Below are 17,290 nucleotides of genomic sequence, written 5' to 3'. Positions count from 1 at the left end.
TCTGGTCTCGATCTCCTAACCTCAAGTGAGCCACCCTCCTCAGCCTCCCCAAAGTGCTGGGATTACAGGTGTGAGCCACCACGCCCAGCCTGGAATTTTTTTCTTAGATGTATGTGAGACCTTTCAACTCTTCTCTCATGTTTTCTGTCACATTATCTGTGCATTCTGGGTAATATTCTTAGGTGTATCTGGCAGGTCACCATCTGTCTTTGTATGTAATCTGTCTGGCTTTTTCATTTCAATGACTTTTATTTCTAGAGGTTGTTTAAAGTGCTTTTCCAAATCTGCCTTTCTTTTTTTCTCAAAATAGAATCATCCCATGTTGTTTCTTTATAAAAAGTAGATTCCAGTATCTTCACTTCCAGTCCAGTATCCTAAAGGATGAGATTCATGTCCAGGGATAGATCACAAAAACATATACCAGTATTTGTAGTTTATTATGGTTTCCCAAGTAGTTCATTCATGCTGCGGGATTGATTGCTTATTTTGTTTCCTTAAAGATCTTGGAAAATATTTTCACAGAATATAATCTGAATATACAAAAATATAAGTGGCAATTGGGATAATTTAATGTTAACATTCATGTGGAGTAAAATCAATCTTCCTGTTTTATTTGTTGCATACATCAAAATGGATTCAACCTATTCTACATTCCCTTCTAAAATATCTATAACATTTTCATATTAGAATGCTTCATTCATAGACCAAACATGACACTCTGAAGTAAGAGAGCTTGTCCTTTCCGAAGGTAGATGTGAATTAGATACAGTAAGTAGGTTAATTAAAAATACTAAAACCTTTAGAGAAGTTGTAGCCTAAAAATGCTGTCTTCATTCATAAAGTGAATTTCTCCAAATCCTAAAAAACATTTTAAAAGTAGCATTTATTTAAATAAACAGTTTTTAAATAAAAACTTTTGAAATTTGGCCAGGCACCGTGGCACAAGCCTGTAATCCCAGCACTTTGGGAGGTCAAGGCGGGCGGATCACCTGGGGTCAGGAGTTCGAGACCAGCCTGACCAACATGGTGAAACCTCATCTCTATTAAAAATACAAAATTAGTGCGGTGTGGTGGCAGTTGCCCATAATTCCAGATACTTGGGAGGCTGAGGCAGGAGAATTGCTTGAACCCATGAGGCAGAGGTTGCAATGAACCGAGATTGCGCCATTGCACTCCAGCCTGGGCAACAAGAGTGAAACTCTGTGTCAAAAAAAAAAAAAAACTTGAAATTTTAAATGCCTAAACGTACAATATTTTGTTTTAATGTAGCTTTGGGATTTTTGACAAATTCTTGTTTATTTTGTTTTTCCAAGTCTGCTTAAAGGTTAATTGATTAAAGTGGGTAGGTCCTCATGTTTACCGATATGTATTGCAGCTCTGTTGGTACACCAGAAGGCCAGAATGGAACGACTTCAAAGAGAACTTGAGATTCAAAAGAAAAAGCTGGATAAATTAAAATCTGAGGTTAATGAAATGGAAAATAATCTAACTCGAAGGCGCCTGAAAAGATCAAATTCTATATCCCAAATACCTTCCGTAAGTCTTTATGTAACTGTTGTGATCTCTCTGCTTGAACGTGAGAGTAGGCCATCTAACATAAGTGTAATATCTCGATCTAGTTTTCTTCAGATGTTCTTAACTCTTACTTGTTTTTCTGTCCTAACTTTCCCCTGCCAAACTCCATTCTTTATTAACTAATGACTAAGAATTCAGTGCAAATCTTACTTACATAGAATTATTTTTCAGCTCGAAGAAATGCAGCAGTTGAGAAGTTGTAATAGACAACTCCAGATTGACATTGACTGCCTAACCAAAGAAATTGATCTTTTTCAAGCCCGAGGTAAGGTTCAGTGTATACGTAGCTGAAATTCATCGTATTAATTCACCAGCAGTTTTCCTGTGGCTAAAAACAGATTTATCAATCATAATCTCACTGCCTCAGAACATGTGGCGTTAGAACCAGATACAGTTTTAAGAATATATTTAAAAAGTCACCCCCATCTCAATGGCACTATCTTAACTGATAAAATAGAGAAGATAATAAAAATAAGGTTTATACACTCTTTAGACAATGATAGTTTTTTATACTTGAGCTGTTAATGACAAGCAATGATTTATAGTAAGTAATGTTTACAATTTAATTCAGTTCCATAGAGAACTAAAAGGAAATGTTATCACTTAAACCTAATTCTGAAGTTGGATAAATAATAAAAAGATATAAAATGGAAAAGACAGGAAAGGGAAGGAATCTAACCGAAAGAGAAGTCTTTAATACATTTGGGACTGTGTTCCAGAATCTTTAAAACTGGAAGATGATTATTTTTATTTTTATTATTTTTAAATTTTGATTAAGCTGTTTATCTTTAAATATTCATAGAAAAATACCATAATTTAACTCTGGAGAGAAAAAGTTCGTGCTGTTCTAGAAACTACAATCCTTGAACTTACTCTTTTTGTGAAAATGTTAACCATTCTATTACATTAGTGCAAGGTTTTTATATTTACTTGAGGTAAAGCTGTTTAGTCCGTATTTGATCATTTAAAATTACATTTTAAATTGTGAAATTTTAAGTTATTTTAACTTGCCACATAGAACAGGGGTCTACTTCTACTTCTGTCAATGTCTTACCAGCATTACTTTGACTTCTTTCACAATTTACCACTTACCCATGTTTATGAGTACTACGTTATACCTAAGATAATATATTTGAAATATGTTTTGAAATCTTACATATATTTGGAGATTAGAGGAGCAAAATAAATGAAAAGCATTTCTTATAGCGTGATTTTTTTTTTTAGAAAGAAATACTTGTTTTAAAAGGTAAAGTTGTTTTTGAACTATAAGCATTGATATATTTACTTTTTATATATTTCAGGACCACATTTTAATCCCAGCGCTATTCATAACTTTTATGACAATATTGGATTTGTAGGTCCTGTGCCACCAAAACCCAAAGGTTAGTGTATCCATTAAATGTGAAAACTGTTACTTTTGAAAAGCAAAATTTTAGAAAAATTTTCCTGTTCAGCAACGTTCCTCTCTAGAATTGCTTCAAACTCTGGCATTCTTAAATGAATTCATTAAGAAGATGTTTGTTTATTTTCATTTACATGCTTGGGGTTGGGGAGGATGCAAAGATGTAATCTTCTTAGCTTTTTAAGAGTAATATGCACGAGCTTAGGAAGCACTATACACTCCCAACCAATAATAGCAAGTCTTGGTTAAAAAAAATTACTAAGTACAAAAATTTGTATCATTTAAAACTTTAGACAAATGATAAGGAAGATACCTTAGGGAAGTTTTTGTTCCCCCCATGAATATTCAGTTTAATTTATATATAACTTTAAGTAATCAAAATACCCTAAATTCCAGATGAATAGTTTTTTTACCTTCTATCATTTTACATCATTGATATTCTCAGAATATATGCACACCAAACTAAGACATGTCAAAGTATATCTGTGTGTTTTGATCCAGGCATTAAAATGTGCATAGAAATGGAAACAGGTCATAAATATCACTGCTGAAGGTAAAGATATAGACATATATATAGATTAACACTTAACTGTAGTATATAATTTACTTTCAACTCTAATTAAAAAGTAAAAATTTGTTAATGGATATATAATATTAAAAGAAGCAAACTGCAAGAGCACGTAAGTGTGGGAGGGTGGAGGTTGTAAAGATACAATAGTATTTTTGTATGCAATTGAAGTTGTTATCAACTTAAAATAGAAGAGTATAACCAAATATAATCAAAGTAAATGACAATTAAATGTCATCAAATAACAAAGGAAGACAATAAGAGGAAAAGAGGAGCAAAACAGTTGTCAAATAGACAGGAAGCAACAAACTGGCAATAGTAAGTCCTCACTTATCAGTAATTAACTGTAAATGGATTAAACTCACCACTCACAAGGAGTTTGTATGAACTGCTGCTTCTGCTGCTGCTTGTGTGCTCGTTAGTTGCGGACTTGCCATCTCTTTTGTGAAGCAGCAGCTGAGGAGACTCCGGTGTTCGCCATGACTGACGAAAAGTCCACAGAAGGAATCAAGACTGAGAACAAGGACCATATTAATTTGAAGGTGGCGGGACAGGATAATTCTGTGGTGCTGTTTAAGATTAAGAGGCATACACCAATTAGTAAACTAATGAAAGCCTATTGTGAACGACAGGGATTGTCAATGAAGCAGATCAGATTCCGATTTGATGACCAACCAATCAGTGGAACAGACACACCTGCACAGCTGGAAATGGAAGGTGAAGACAATTGATGTGTTTCAACAACAGACGGGAGGTGTCTACTGAAAAGGGAACCTACTTCTTTACTCCAGAACGCTCTTCTTTAAAGACCAAGATTATTACATTCTCAATTAGAAAACTGCAGTTTGGTTCCACCACATTCTGACTGCTAGAGTATAGTTTACTCTATTCTTTTTTTCCCTCTTCCACATTCCTTTGTTATCCATGACATAACTGATATATGTGCACAAGCATATTGCTTTTTTCTTCAAACCAAACAGCCAATGGTGTGTTTTGATTGACATCAAGTGGAGACAGAATGGGAAAAAAATACTGATTCTGTGAAAATACCCCCTTTCTCCATTAGTGGCATGTTCATTCAGCTCCTATCTTTATATTCCATTAAGTTATTTTGCTCTTACTGTTTTAACAAAAAAAAAAAAATTCTCATATACATTGTTCAATTGGAGGATTTTAATGTTTTTCATTTATCATTGTAAAACCAAGGACAGTTTTATAACTTTTGTGTATGTAGCTGTTACATGTAAGGCAATCCGTCTTTAAGTAGGGATAAATTACTCTGGAAAAAAGAAAGAATCCTAGAAAGTTTTCCCTTCAAGTCAAGCTTCTTGTTTAAATAAACTTTTTGTTTAAAATGAAATAAGAAAAATAAAAACAGGATCCAATAATACACTATCTACAAGAGACTCATTTTATATTAAAAGACACACACAGGCAGAAAGTGACGGGATGGAAAAATATTTTATATATAAACAATAGCTCAAAGAAATCAAAAGTGGCTATAATTATATCAGAAACAATAGATTTTTAAGCCAAACTGTTGAGACAAGGATTATTATATAATGGTAAAAGGATCAATTTAACAGGAAAATATAAAAATTATAAATATAGACACACCCCACATCAGACTACATTAATATGTAAAGCAGATATTGACAGATCTGAAGACAGAAATTGACAGCAATAGTAGGAGACTTCAGTACCCCCCTTACAATATTATAGAATATCCAGACAGAAACCAAATAAACAGCTGGTTTGAGCAAAATGCTAAACCAAGTGGATATAGCAAACACAGAACTCTCTGCCAACAGCAAAAAAAATATACATTCTTCCCAGGCACACACAGAACATTCTGTAGGATAGATCATACGTTAGTTCACAAAACGAGTCTAAACAAACCTAAGAAGATACAAATCATTCCAGGTATTTTTTTCTAACCACAGTGGAATTAAACTAGAAATTAGTAACAGCAAGAAAACCAGAAAATTTGTGGAAACTTAAACACACTCTTGAATAATCACTGAGTCAAGAAGGAAATCAAAAGGGAGTCTTAACAGTATCTTCGGACAAAAATGAAACAACAAGCTAAGCCTAATGTTAGCATAATGAAGAAAATAATAAGGATTACAGCAAAAAATAGAGGATTTAAAAACACAGAAAAAAGTCAGTAAAACTAAGAGGTGATTTTTTAAATCAACAAGATTGACAAACCCTTAGCTAGATAAATTGAGAGAAAAAGAAGACAAAATCAGAACTGAAAATGAAGACAACAGATGCCTCAGAAATAAAAGGATCATAAGGGAATATTAGGAACAATTTTATGCCAACAGACTAGATAACCTAGAAAAAAGATACGTTCCTAGAAACATAACACCTATTAAAGCTGAATCAAGAAGAATTAGCCTGAATAGGCCAATAACAAATGAGATTGAATCAGTAATCAAAAATCTCCCAACAAACACCCAGCATGGATTTAGAAATTTAAAAAAAAAAAAAAAAAAAAAAAACTCCTAACAAAGAGACGTCCAGAACCAGATGGCTTTATGAGTGAATTCTCTCAACACTCAAACAAGAATTAACCCTTCTTAAGCTCTCCCAAAAATGAGAAGATGGACCACTTCCAAACTCATTCTGAGACCAGCCTCACCCTGGTACCAAAACCAGACAAAAGACACTGCAACTAAAGAAAACTACAGACCAATATTCCTGGTGAACATAGACACAAAAAATCCTCAGTAAAATACTGGCAAACCAAACTCAGCACATTAAAAGGACCATACACCATGACCAAGTGGAGGGTTTATCCCTGGGACTTAAGGATGGTTTGGCATACACAAATGAATTAATGTGATACAGCACACACATTGAAGTAAAATGAAAGGAATAACCATGTAGTCATCTTAATAGATGTATAAAAAGCATTTGAAAAGGTTCAGCAATTGTTCATAATTAAAACTCTCAGGCCGGGCACAGTGGCTCACGCCTGTAATCCCAGCACCTTGGGAGGCCGAGGCAGGTGGATCACCTGAGGTCAGGAGTTTGGGACCAGCCTGACCAACATGGAGAAACCCCATCTTTACTAAAAATACAAAATTAGCCTGGCATGGCGGCCAATGCCTGTAATCCCAGCTACTCAGGAGGCTGAGGCAGGAGAATCGCTTGAATCTGGAAGGCAGAGGTTGTGGTGAGCCAAAATCACGCCATTGCACTCCAGCCTGGGCAGCAGGAGCGAAACTCTTGTCTAATAAAAACATATATATATATATATGGAAGGAACTTAACAGAATAAAGGCCATATATAAAAACCCCATAGGTAATATAACAATGGAGAAAACCAAAAGCTTTCCCCCTGAGATCTAGCACAAGCAAGGGTGCCATTCTTACCGCTTATTTTCAGTGTAGTACAGGGAGTTCTAATGTAGTATCCATTTTTGTGTTGCTGTAAAGGAATACCTGAGGCTTGGTAATTTATAAAGAACAAAGGTTTAATTGGCTCACAGTTCTGCAAGAAGCATGTCATGGACATCCACATGCTTTCTGTACAGGAAGCATGTCACCGACATCTGCTCAGCTTCTGGAGAAGCCTCAGGGAACTTTTACTCATGGCAGAAGGTGAAGCAAGCAAGCAGAGGCATGTCACATGGTGAGCAAGATGGGGGGAGGTGCCACACCGTTTAAACAGCCAGATATTGCTTGAACTCAGAGCAGTATCTCATTGAGAAACCTGCACCAAGGTATTCATGAATGATCCACCCCCACAATCCAAACACCTCCCACCAAACCCTACCTCTAACACTGGGGATTACATTTCAATATGAGATTTGGAGAGGACAAACATCCAAACCATATCACCTAGCCAGAGCAATTAGACAAGAAAAATAAAGGTATCCAAATCAGAAAGGAGGAAGTAAAATTATCTCTGTTTGCAGGTGACATGATCATATATGTTGAAAACCGTAAAGATTCAACCAAAAACTTTTAAAAGTAATAAATGAATTTAGTAAAATTGCAAGACACAAAAACAATGTACAAAAGTCAATTGTGTTTCTGTACACAAGGAACTATCAAAAAAAGGAGATCAAGAATATAATCCCATTCACAATAGCAAGAAGAAGAGTACTTAGGAATACACTGAAAATTGTAAAACATTGATGAAGGAAATTAAAGACACAGATAAATAGAAACATAGCCTGTGTTCATGGATTAGAAGAATTGATATTCTTAAAACATCCTTACTACCCAAAGTAGTCTACAGATTCAATGTAATCCCTATCAAAATACCAGTGGCAGTCTTGACAGAAACAGAAAAAAATCCTAAAATTATATACAACCAGAAAAAACCCTGAATAGCCAAAGCAATCTTGAGTAAGAACAACAGAGCTGGAGACATCACATTCCCTGATTTTTAAAAATATTACAAAGTTATAGTAAAACAATATGGTACTGACATAAAAACAGACATATTGACCAGTGAAACAGAATAGAGAGCCCAGAAATAAATTGATGTATCTACGGTCAACTTATCTTTGACAACGGTGTCAAGAACACACAATGGGGAAAGGATAGTCTCTTCAGTAGTAAATGGATATTCACATGCAGGTGAATGAAATTGAATCATTACCTCACACCATATACAAAAATAAACTCAAAATGGATTAAAAATGTAAACATAAGAACTGAAACCATAAAACTCCTAGAAGAAAACATAGGTGAAAAGCTTCTTGACCTGGTCTAGGCAGTGATATTTTGGATATGACACGAAAAGCACAGGCAACAAAAGCAAAAATAGGCAAGTGGGATTACATTAAACTAAAATGCATCTACACAGCAAAGGAAATAATCAGCAGTGAAAAGACAGCCTTCAGAAAGGGAGAAAATATTCACAAACTATGTAACTCCTAAAGGGTTTATATTCAAAATGTATCAGGAACTCATGGAAATCAATAGTAATAGAAACCAATAACCAGATTTTAAAATGGGCAAAGGACCAGAATAGACATTTCTCAAAAGAAAGTATACAGATAGCCAACAGGTATATTGAAAGGTACTCAACCTCACTAATCATCAGGGAAATGCAAATTAAAACCCAATGGGATACCACCTTACAAACCTGTCAGAATGGTTACTATGAGAAAGGTGAAAGATTACGAGCATTGATGAGGACATAGAGAAAAGAGAACCCTTGTACACTTTCATGGGAATGTAAGTTGGTACAGCTATTATGAAAAACAGTACGGAGGTTCAAAAACTTGAAAATTTTATAATCTGGCAATCCCACTTCTGAGCATATATCCAAAGGAAATTCAATAAGTATCTCAAAGAGATATCTGCACTCATGTTCCTTTCAGCATTATTCACAATAGCCAAAATATGAAAACAACATAAATGTCTATATAGGGATAAAGAAAACGTGAGCAGTATACACATAACACACACACAGTAGAATATTTATTCAGCCTTAAGAAAGAAGGAAATCCTTTCATTTGTGATAACATGGGTAAACCTGGAGGATGTCATGCTAAGTGACATAAGCCAGAGAGAGACACATGCTGCATGATCTCACCTGTATGTAGAATTCAAAAATGTCGAACTCCTAGAAACAGAGAACAGAACGGTGGTTACCAAGGCCTGGGAGAAGAGGGTATGGAAAGATTGTGTTCAAAGGGATACAGAGTTTCAACTGTATAAGATAAATAAACTCTGAAGATCTCATGTACAACAGTGTGACTAGTTAACAGTAGTTTATTATATAACTGAAGTTTGCTAAAGGAGATCGTAAGTGTTCTCACCACAGTGGGGTGGGAGGGAGATAAGCTATATGAGGTGCTGAATATGTTAATTAACTTGACTGTAATAAGTATTTCACAGTATATACAGAAATCATCAAGTTGTACAGCTTACAGTTTTTAACTGTCAACTATACATCAATAAAGTTGTGGGGGAGACAAAACAAAGACAGCAAAACAACAGTTTTCATTCACACAAATTCTGGAAGTCAGCAGACATGTGGTGAATCAGGTCAGCACTCATAGGGTTACATCATCCTCACTAGTGTGCTGCAACAAATAGTCCAGACTTACAATTTGTTCCACATATGTTTGTATTTTCAAATGTCTTCAGAGATAAAAATTATTTGTGTTACTTCTTCCTTCATAAGAAACATTATGGTTTGTAGGAATAGGAAAGTATGTTGTGGATAGGAAAATGTACATTTTTCCTGTGAAACTGAACAGGACACCCTAAAAAAAATGTATGATTACTGTCATTGAGAAATTCAGTGCCTTACATAGGGGAGGAAAAGGAGAGGTTGAGAAAAACAAAATTAAAACATTTTACGAATCAGGCAGTTGTTCACATGCTTACATACTGGTAGGAGTACCATGTTAAAATGGGTTTTAGACGAGCGGCTGGCAAACAGTGACCCATGGACCAAATCCAGCCTGCCATCTGTTTTTGTCAATAAAGTTTTATTGCAGGAAAAGAAAAAGAAATGGGAACAAGAAAGAACTAGTATATTACTGGTCTTCAGTTTGTTACAAGAATTTTCACATTCTCCTTTCACATTCTCATTTATTGTGCTCTCTCTACTCCTTCATTTTTTTGTTGTTGGTTTTATTTTTTATTTTTTTGAGACAAAGTTTCAGCTCTTGTTGCCCAGGCTGGAGTTCAATGGCACGATCTCGGCTCACTGCAACCTCTGCCTCCCAGGTTCAAGCCATTCTCCTGCCTCAGCCTCCTGAGTAGCTGGGACTACAGGCATGCGCCACCGTGCCCAGCTAATTTTGTATTTTTCGTAGAGACAGGGTTTCTCCATGTTGGTTAAGCTGGTCTCGAACTCCTGACCTCAGGTGATCCACCCGCCTCTGCCTCCCAAAGTGCTGGGATCACAGGCTTGAGCCACCGCACCCAGCCGCCTGCATTTTTATGTATAATTAGGCATAGCTCTGTCCTCGTATTTTATTTAAATGTTTTTAAATCTAGCTAGAATACAATGAACAGTTATTACAGAGGATCAGAGTGAGATTAGGGCATTTAACACAGTAAGCAAATGTTCAGAGACTAGATGCTATTTGGATGTTAATTGAATAAAGCAATAGAGATGACAGCGGTATAAGCACTAACTCTTTAAAAAATATGCAAGATGTGTATTTCAGACACTGAGTGAGTTTCCTTAATACAATCTTCCTACTCTTTTTGAAAAATAAGAATTTTTTCGTACGAAAAGTTTCCTGTTTTGCTTCAACATAATCTGTTACTTCAGATTAATAATAATGTTATTTCACATAAGTGAAATAAAATTGGTCTTGACAGTTGTTGAAGTAGGATGAGTACATGTACATGTTCATTTTGCTATCCTCTCTATTTTTATATATGTTTGAAATTTTCCATAATAAATACGAAAGATCCAATAAAAACATCCATTACTTAAAAGTTTTTACATGAAAGAAGTTTGTATGCCGGCTGTTTTGGGAGAAATAAGGAATCAGTAATTTTTTGCAGTAAGGCTAAAATACACATTAACTTCATGAATAGGAATTTATTTAGTCCTTGAAGTCAGTTCTGCTTCACAATATAGAGATTTTTTTAACAGCTAAAATTAAATGTGTTTAGACCATTATTTGTGATCTAATTTCCTTTTTTTTCCAATTTTTTGGTGATTTAGTTTCCAAACACCTCTAATTTTAAAAAAAATTCATAATTCTAAGTACCAAGTGAGTTTATAAGAAAACCATTGGAGATTTTTCATTTAAAAAAAATTTATAGATCCCTTATTGATTGCCTTAGATATTACTTAAATAATGAAAAATATGCTGGCATTTAATAATACATTGAAGTGTAAAAAGGTACTTCTTTATGGTCACTCTTCCTGAAATTTTAACCTTTGCGGTTAAACAGAATCAACAAGGTTTTACTAAAAACGTGCTAGGTGAAAGTGTTTTCTAATGCCTGAGACCAAAATTCTAGTAAGTAGGATGGATCCCCAGATTAAAACAATTATTCTGTAAAATGTTTCCCAGATGTGGAATGTGAAATGATTTTACATGGTAAAAAGTCAAAGTTTTTAAAAATGTATTTCTTTTCATGTGTTTCAGGGCATAGTAACTGGTATTGTCAGATCCTTGATATTTTTAGATATTTTTACTTAGGATAAGACTTAATTCGATGTTTGTTTTAAAATTATTCAGTTTGTGGAAAATACTGTATAAATACTATTCAAGTTGGTTATGCATGTGGCAAAAATTATGACAATGGAAAGCCAACACCTAAAGTTGAGGACTTAGCAAGAAAATTTCTATATAATGAATAAGAAAGGTGTTGCTAAAGGGATACAGAGTACCAAGTATCATTTAATTATTTAAAATTTATCATAAAATTTGACTTCTATATTTTTATCTACTTGTTACAATGTCTCTCTTTTAAAATAGAAAAGATATCAGTAGGGTAAGTAGAATTTGCATATTAATATACATTGTTTTAACATAGGTTTGATGCTTCGAATTAATAACCTTGACAAGAAAAATTCAACAATGCACACTCCTTTTACTTTAAACCTCCCAAAATTAATTTGTAGGAATACTGTTCTAATTTCATTGTGGGACCCAAATTTTTAAAAGTAGTTTTATAAATGTGATCGCTTGTTAGAGACAATCTTTGAGGAATATAATTATTTTCTGTATTTAAGATACCACTAGCCATATAAACATTCTAGAACATTGGTCTCTTAGAGTTCCAGTGACCTTTATTTTATAAGTAAGAAACAAAGAGACTTAGAATGTATATGATTTATCTGAGATCACGGAGCAAAATATTCAGGAATTAGTAGCAGAGCCTGGAACAGAACTCCATTCTCACAACTGTCAATTCTAGTGTTCTTTCTACTCTACCATACCAAATGTGATTTTTAAACATAAAGTATGGTAAAATTTTTATATAGATTTACTTCTCCAGAGCCTGTGGATAAGACGTTAGATACTAGTTTATATTTTATTTGTGTCATCCAAGGCTTACATTTTTAGCAGATAGAGAGCATGAATTAACAAAAAAACTTCCCTTTCTGATAGAAAACAAATATAAATACTATTGCAGTGGGAAACGAAACTCTAATGAGACTTATGTGCACTGACAGTATTGTTTTGCAGCAGGACACCTTTTTTTACAATCTTGAGTAGTGTTATGGGAATCTTTGCAATTAGATGCCCTTTCTTCGACTATAAATTAGAGATAATGATGCTGTTTTCTCCTTTAAGGAGACATGGAGGTGATTACATCATGTTCATGTTGTATTTCCCAGAGGGAGAAGTGCCAACTCGATAGGGGTTGGTAGTGATCAAGCATGTGTGTCAGTTTCAGCTAGATGCCTCATTTAGGGAGCAAGCTGCCTCAGGCTGTGCACTACAAATGGTGTTTAAAGTTGTCTAATTTTCTAGACTTTGTGATTTCTTATAAAATAATTTCTTTTCTTTCTTACAGATCAAAGGTCTATCATCAAAACACCAAAGACTCAAGACACAGAAGATGATGAGGGAGCTCAGTGGAATTGTACTGCCTGTACTTTTTTGAACCATCCAGCCTTAATTCGCTGTGAACAGTGTGAGATGCCCAGGCATTTCTGAGCCAAATGGCCCTGTATCTTCTCTAAAACCACATCTAAATTTCAAGAAACTTGTCTGTCATCAGGAAAAAGTTTCACTGCTACATAGGATTTTGTCAAATTGAAGGTGTGACAAGATGGTGTTGTGCTAATGTTAAATGTCGGTCCACAGAGCTAATAATACCTCAGTATAATGTCATGAGCAGTTGAAATTCATCACATGAAAAGTAATCTGCTGAAAGACTTGGTTGCCCACTGCCTAACTGTGTACAGTGTTACCAGTATCCCATTATGGATAATTCTCAATATGTTAACGCCTAGGTGTTCCCAATACTTTTTTCCCCTCATGTCACTACTGAATTTTGACAGGAGGAAGGAATAGAATGATAGCTTGTTTTATTTGTAAAGCTTTCAGTGAAACACTACATACATGAAGAAAAGGAACAAGGTTTAACTATTTAAGAACTGTTTGCTGCCGCATAGTGCCATTGGATAGGGGAAGAACTTCAGAAATCTGTGGTACTCTTGGCCTTGTCTTTGTCTTCCCTGAACACGTCTCCACTCTGTGAAGCCAGCATCTAGGGGCTAAAGATGCAAAGGAAAGCAGCATGCATTGTCTGTACAAATGTGCAGTGAAAATACCCCAAAGCTTTTCCTACTGTACAGATCTCTCGAGTCTGCTTTAAGTGATTTCTTTTCTTCTTGATTATTTTCTTATATTTCTATATGTATAGTGTAATAGCCTTTTGTTAACTAATTTTCTTTTTTCCTTTTAGTAATTAAGCACGATCATGTCCCTTTTTACGCCTTACCTGAGAGGAACAATGCCTTAAAATAAAAAAGCATTAATGAGATGAAACTATGCACAGAATAACTTTCCTCTACTTATTCTGTACTTTGCCCTCATAAGTTCCAATGTTGTTTGAAGACAGGGAGATGCTGCACAGTGAATTGCAGATGATATTACAGAAGTGATGTCTGTAGGTCACATTAAATACTGACTTGAGCAGTGGGTGACACAACAGTGTTTTTTCTTCCACAGGGAAGCTTAAAACAAAATATATTTTTAACCCACTGACAGAACAACAAGGTTAAACTTCATCTGCTTGGTGTCCCACAGAACTTGCACAAGCGATTGTTATTGGGAAAGTACAGTCTCAAAACCAGCAACAGCAGCAGTACCTACAGCCCTTTTTTTGGAGAGAAGTTTAAATGCTTTACTGTTGGGGCAGTCCATTTCTAATCCTGACTTGATGACAGTACCATGTGTATTTATAAAACAAGGCTAGCCATATTTAGGACAACTGAAGAAAAGCTGGAAAAAAAGAAAAACAAGCAAACTTGAACACTGAAGCAACCTCAAGCATCTCTTTATTTTGATGATATATTTTTGTAAGGAAAATAAATATTCAGATGATCAGGAATGTATATAACTAAATGAAATCAAGAAAAAAATAACAGTATGCATTTAAAAAGACAGAATTATGAAATTATATGAGTGCTTAGAATGGGGCTAAGGGAAGTGCTGAAATAGAGCAAAGGATGGAAGATAATATAGACTATCACCCACTGTAAATGTTTGCAAGTGGCTGTGTTTTAAATGGGATTATTAAAGTTGATCTCTATGAATGTCAGAGCCTTAACTTTCAGGCTTTGCATTGTGTATATGGGAAGAAATAAGACAATCCTAGGTAATTAAACCGTAGACCCAAAGCCCTTAGGTTTGATGCATTTTATTTTAAAAATAGGCCTTGTTTTTCAGCTTCATCTGCAGTTCTATGTGAAGATTGATAAATCAGTTTTTACTTGTTTTATTAATAAAATGTAATTTGGATATCTTGAGTTGATGGTTTTGTGATTTAGCTGGGTAAACTATCTTTGTAACAGATAAGTTATTTATAAAAATTAAAAAACTTATATTCTAATGTGGATTTTGTGACTTGTTTTCAGTTTTTGGGACAGGAGATAATTTATAGATCAGATCATTTAAACATTAATGGAAATCAGAGAAAACTTCTTCTCTAGAGTCTCCTTGTGATATTATGACATTCAGCTGCATTTCTTGGAGTATTTTTATCAGTTTCCCTAGACTTCTTTTTTCATAGTTGGTGATAGCTTTCCCTTTAATTTCCTTTGGATTTTTCAAAACTTACTCCATTGTTAAAGACAAGTGTGATTTATTGGACCATTTAACCTGAAGTTAACACTTAGTTAATATTAGTTCTGTCCCTTGATGTATAATGCAGGTCATGAGGATGGTGGTGCTTCTCTTGAAGAGACCTTTTATATTTACAGTTTTCAAAAAATTACAAAAACTCAGGTGTTTTTCTCAGGCTGAAAAGAACAAACTAGCATTTGCTGATCTCGCCATGATGCAGTTGTAGAAAGGTCTTCCTTTAAGTGATCTTTTAAACTTAATAGGAAGGAAGTACTCTTTGTCAATGAATATGAGGACTGGACATGTTGGTCATTTGGGGTTCGGGGGTAGAGGAATTGGCAGTTCATGTAAACTAGACTTCTCAGGAAAATTTTTATATTAACAAAATGTCAGCCAAATGCCTCCTGTGACAACTAATACTTTAGACAAAGATGTGTGTTACATTGCGGATATTTATGGGAAAAAAATTTGAAATTTTAGTTTTAAAATTTTTGTTTAAATGACCAACCTGTGTCGCCTTTGATCTAATATTAATTAACTTTATCTTGGGGAAATCATGCAGAAAATCAGCTCCACAGGTAGTCCAAAACTCATTGTTAGCTTTAAACCTATTTAATTAAAGCAGCTATAAATAGCAGAACTAGCTGAGGTGTCACCAGTATTCTGTATCCCAACGTAATGTTGACAAGCAATTCTAGTGAGCACAGATAGGTTTAAGAGGTAAACAGTATGAGATAAAATATTCAGACTGGGCACAAGTGGCTCACACCTGTAATCCCAGCACTGTGGGAGGCCAAGGTGGGTGGATCGCTTGAGGCCAGGAGTTTGAGACCAGCCTGGCCAACATGGGGAAACCCCATCTACTAAAAATACAAAAATTAGCCAGTCATGGCAGCACACGCCTGTAGTCCCAGATCCTCTGGAAGCTAAGCCACAAGAATCGCTTGAACCCAGGAGGTAGAGGTTGCAGTGAGCCGAGAGTGCACCACTGCACTCCAGCCTGGGCAACAGAGCACAGCTCTGTCTCAAAAAAAAAAAGAAAGAAAGATAAAATATTCAGCCCATGAGTAATGGAAGTTGGCCATATTGCCCTAGAAAATAACGTAGTGGCACCAGGGACTGCTCCAGATTTAATAACTATATGCTGGATATCAGCATAGCTTCCCATATAATATCACAAAGTACTTCTATTCCTGTATGGCAGATGAATATATTTTTGGCTTCAGCTTTTTTGGTGCTTCAATTTTATATCCATTTTACTTGAAATGGCTCAGCTGCATTTTAATTTGTATTGCTTCCATCTGAAAATACAATTAGACAACTGAGAGAAAAGGCCGAAGAAAACCAGTTTTTTTTTTTTTTTTTTTTTTTTTTTTTTTTACGAAACAGAGCCTCACGCTATCACCCAGGCTGTAGTGCGGTGGAGCATTCTCGGCTCACTGCAACCTCCACCTCCCGGGTTCAAGCAATTATCCTGACTCAGCCTCCCCAGTAGCTGAGATTATAGGCGCACACCATCATGCCTGGCTAATTTTTTTTATATTTTTAGTAGAGAAAGGGTTTCACCATGTTGGCCAGGCTGGCCTCAACTCCCAACCTCAAGTGATCCTCATGGCCCAAAATGCTGTGATTTCAGATGTCTTCATGGATTTACTCTGTAATCCTGGCACAGTTCCTTGCTTGTATTGCCTTTCCTTGTCGAACGAAGGTAATTAATGCTAAACCCACCTCACAGGGGTGTTGTAAGGATTAATGTGAAACTATCATCTGAGCCAACCCTTTCTCTCTGACTAGGAACTGCGTTGTCCTAAAAGTGGGTCGTGTTTTTACATGAATGGGTTTTGAAGTATTTTTCTCTCAACAGTATTAACAGGTAAGTTTGCTATTTATCTGAATTGGTCTAGGCACATCTCAATGGATCAGAATTTGATGTTTCGATCACTGAGATTGAATTTTTCCCTCTTAATGTCAAAGATTGGTAGATTTGAAAAGATT

General features: G+C 35.2%; 1 protein-coding gene across 1 annotated transcript in view; it reads left to right on the top strand.

The window, feature by feature from the left end:
• TAB2 (TGF-beta activated kinase 1/MAP3K7 binding protein 2) overlaps window positions 1-15,068 on the top strand; it is a 90,774-nt gene extending 75,706 nt beyond the window's left edge. The window contains exons 6-9 of the mRNA XM_011947384.1: window positions 1,376-1,536; window positions 1,747-1,840; window positions 2,877-2,957; window positions 13,017-15,068. Coding sequence (XP_011802774.1) covers window positions 1,376-1,536; window positions 1,747-1,840; window positions 2,877-2,957; window positions 13,017-13,159 — 479 coding nt within the window. The 3' untranslated portion in view covers window positions 13,160-15,068. The remainder of the gene's footprint in view (window positions 1-1,375; window positions 1,537-1,746; window positions 1,841-2,876; window positions 2,958-13,016) is intronic.
• The last annotated feature ends 2,222 nt before the right edge of the window (window positions 15,069-17,290 follow it).

This window comes from Colobus angolensis, unplaced genomic scaffold (genome assembly GCF_000951035.1).
Source record: "Colobus angolensis palliatus isolate OR3802 unplaced genomic scaffold, Cang.pa_1.0 Scaffold263, whole genome shotgun sequence".
NCBI lineage: Eukaryota > Metazoa > Chordata > Mammalia > Primates > Cercopithecidae > Colobus > Colobus angolensis.
The sequence above is the reverse complement of the archived record's forward strand: the minus strand, read 5'-3'. Positions and strand labels throughout refer to the sequence as shown.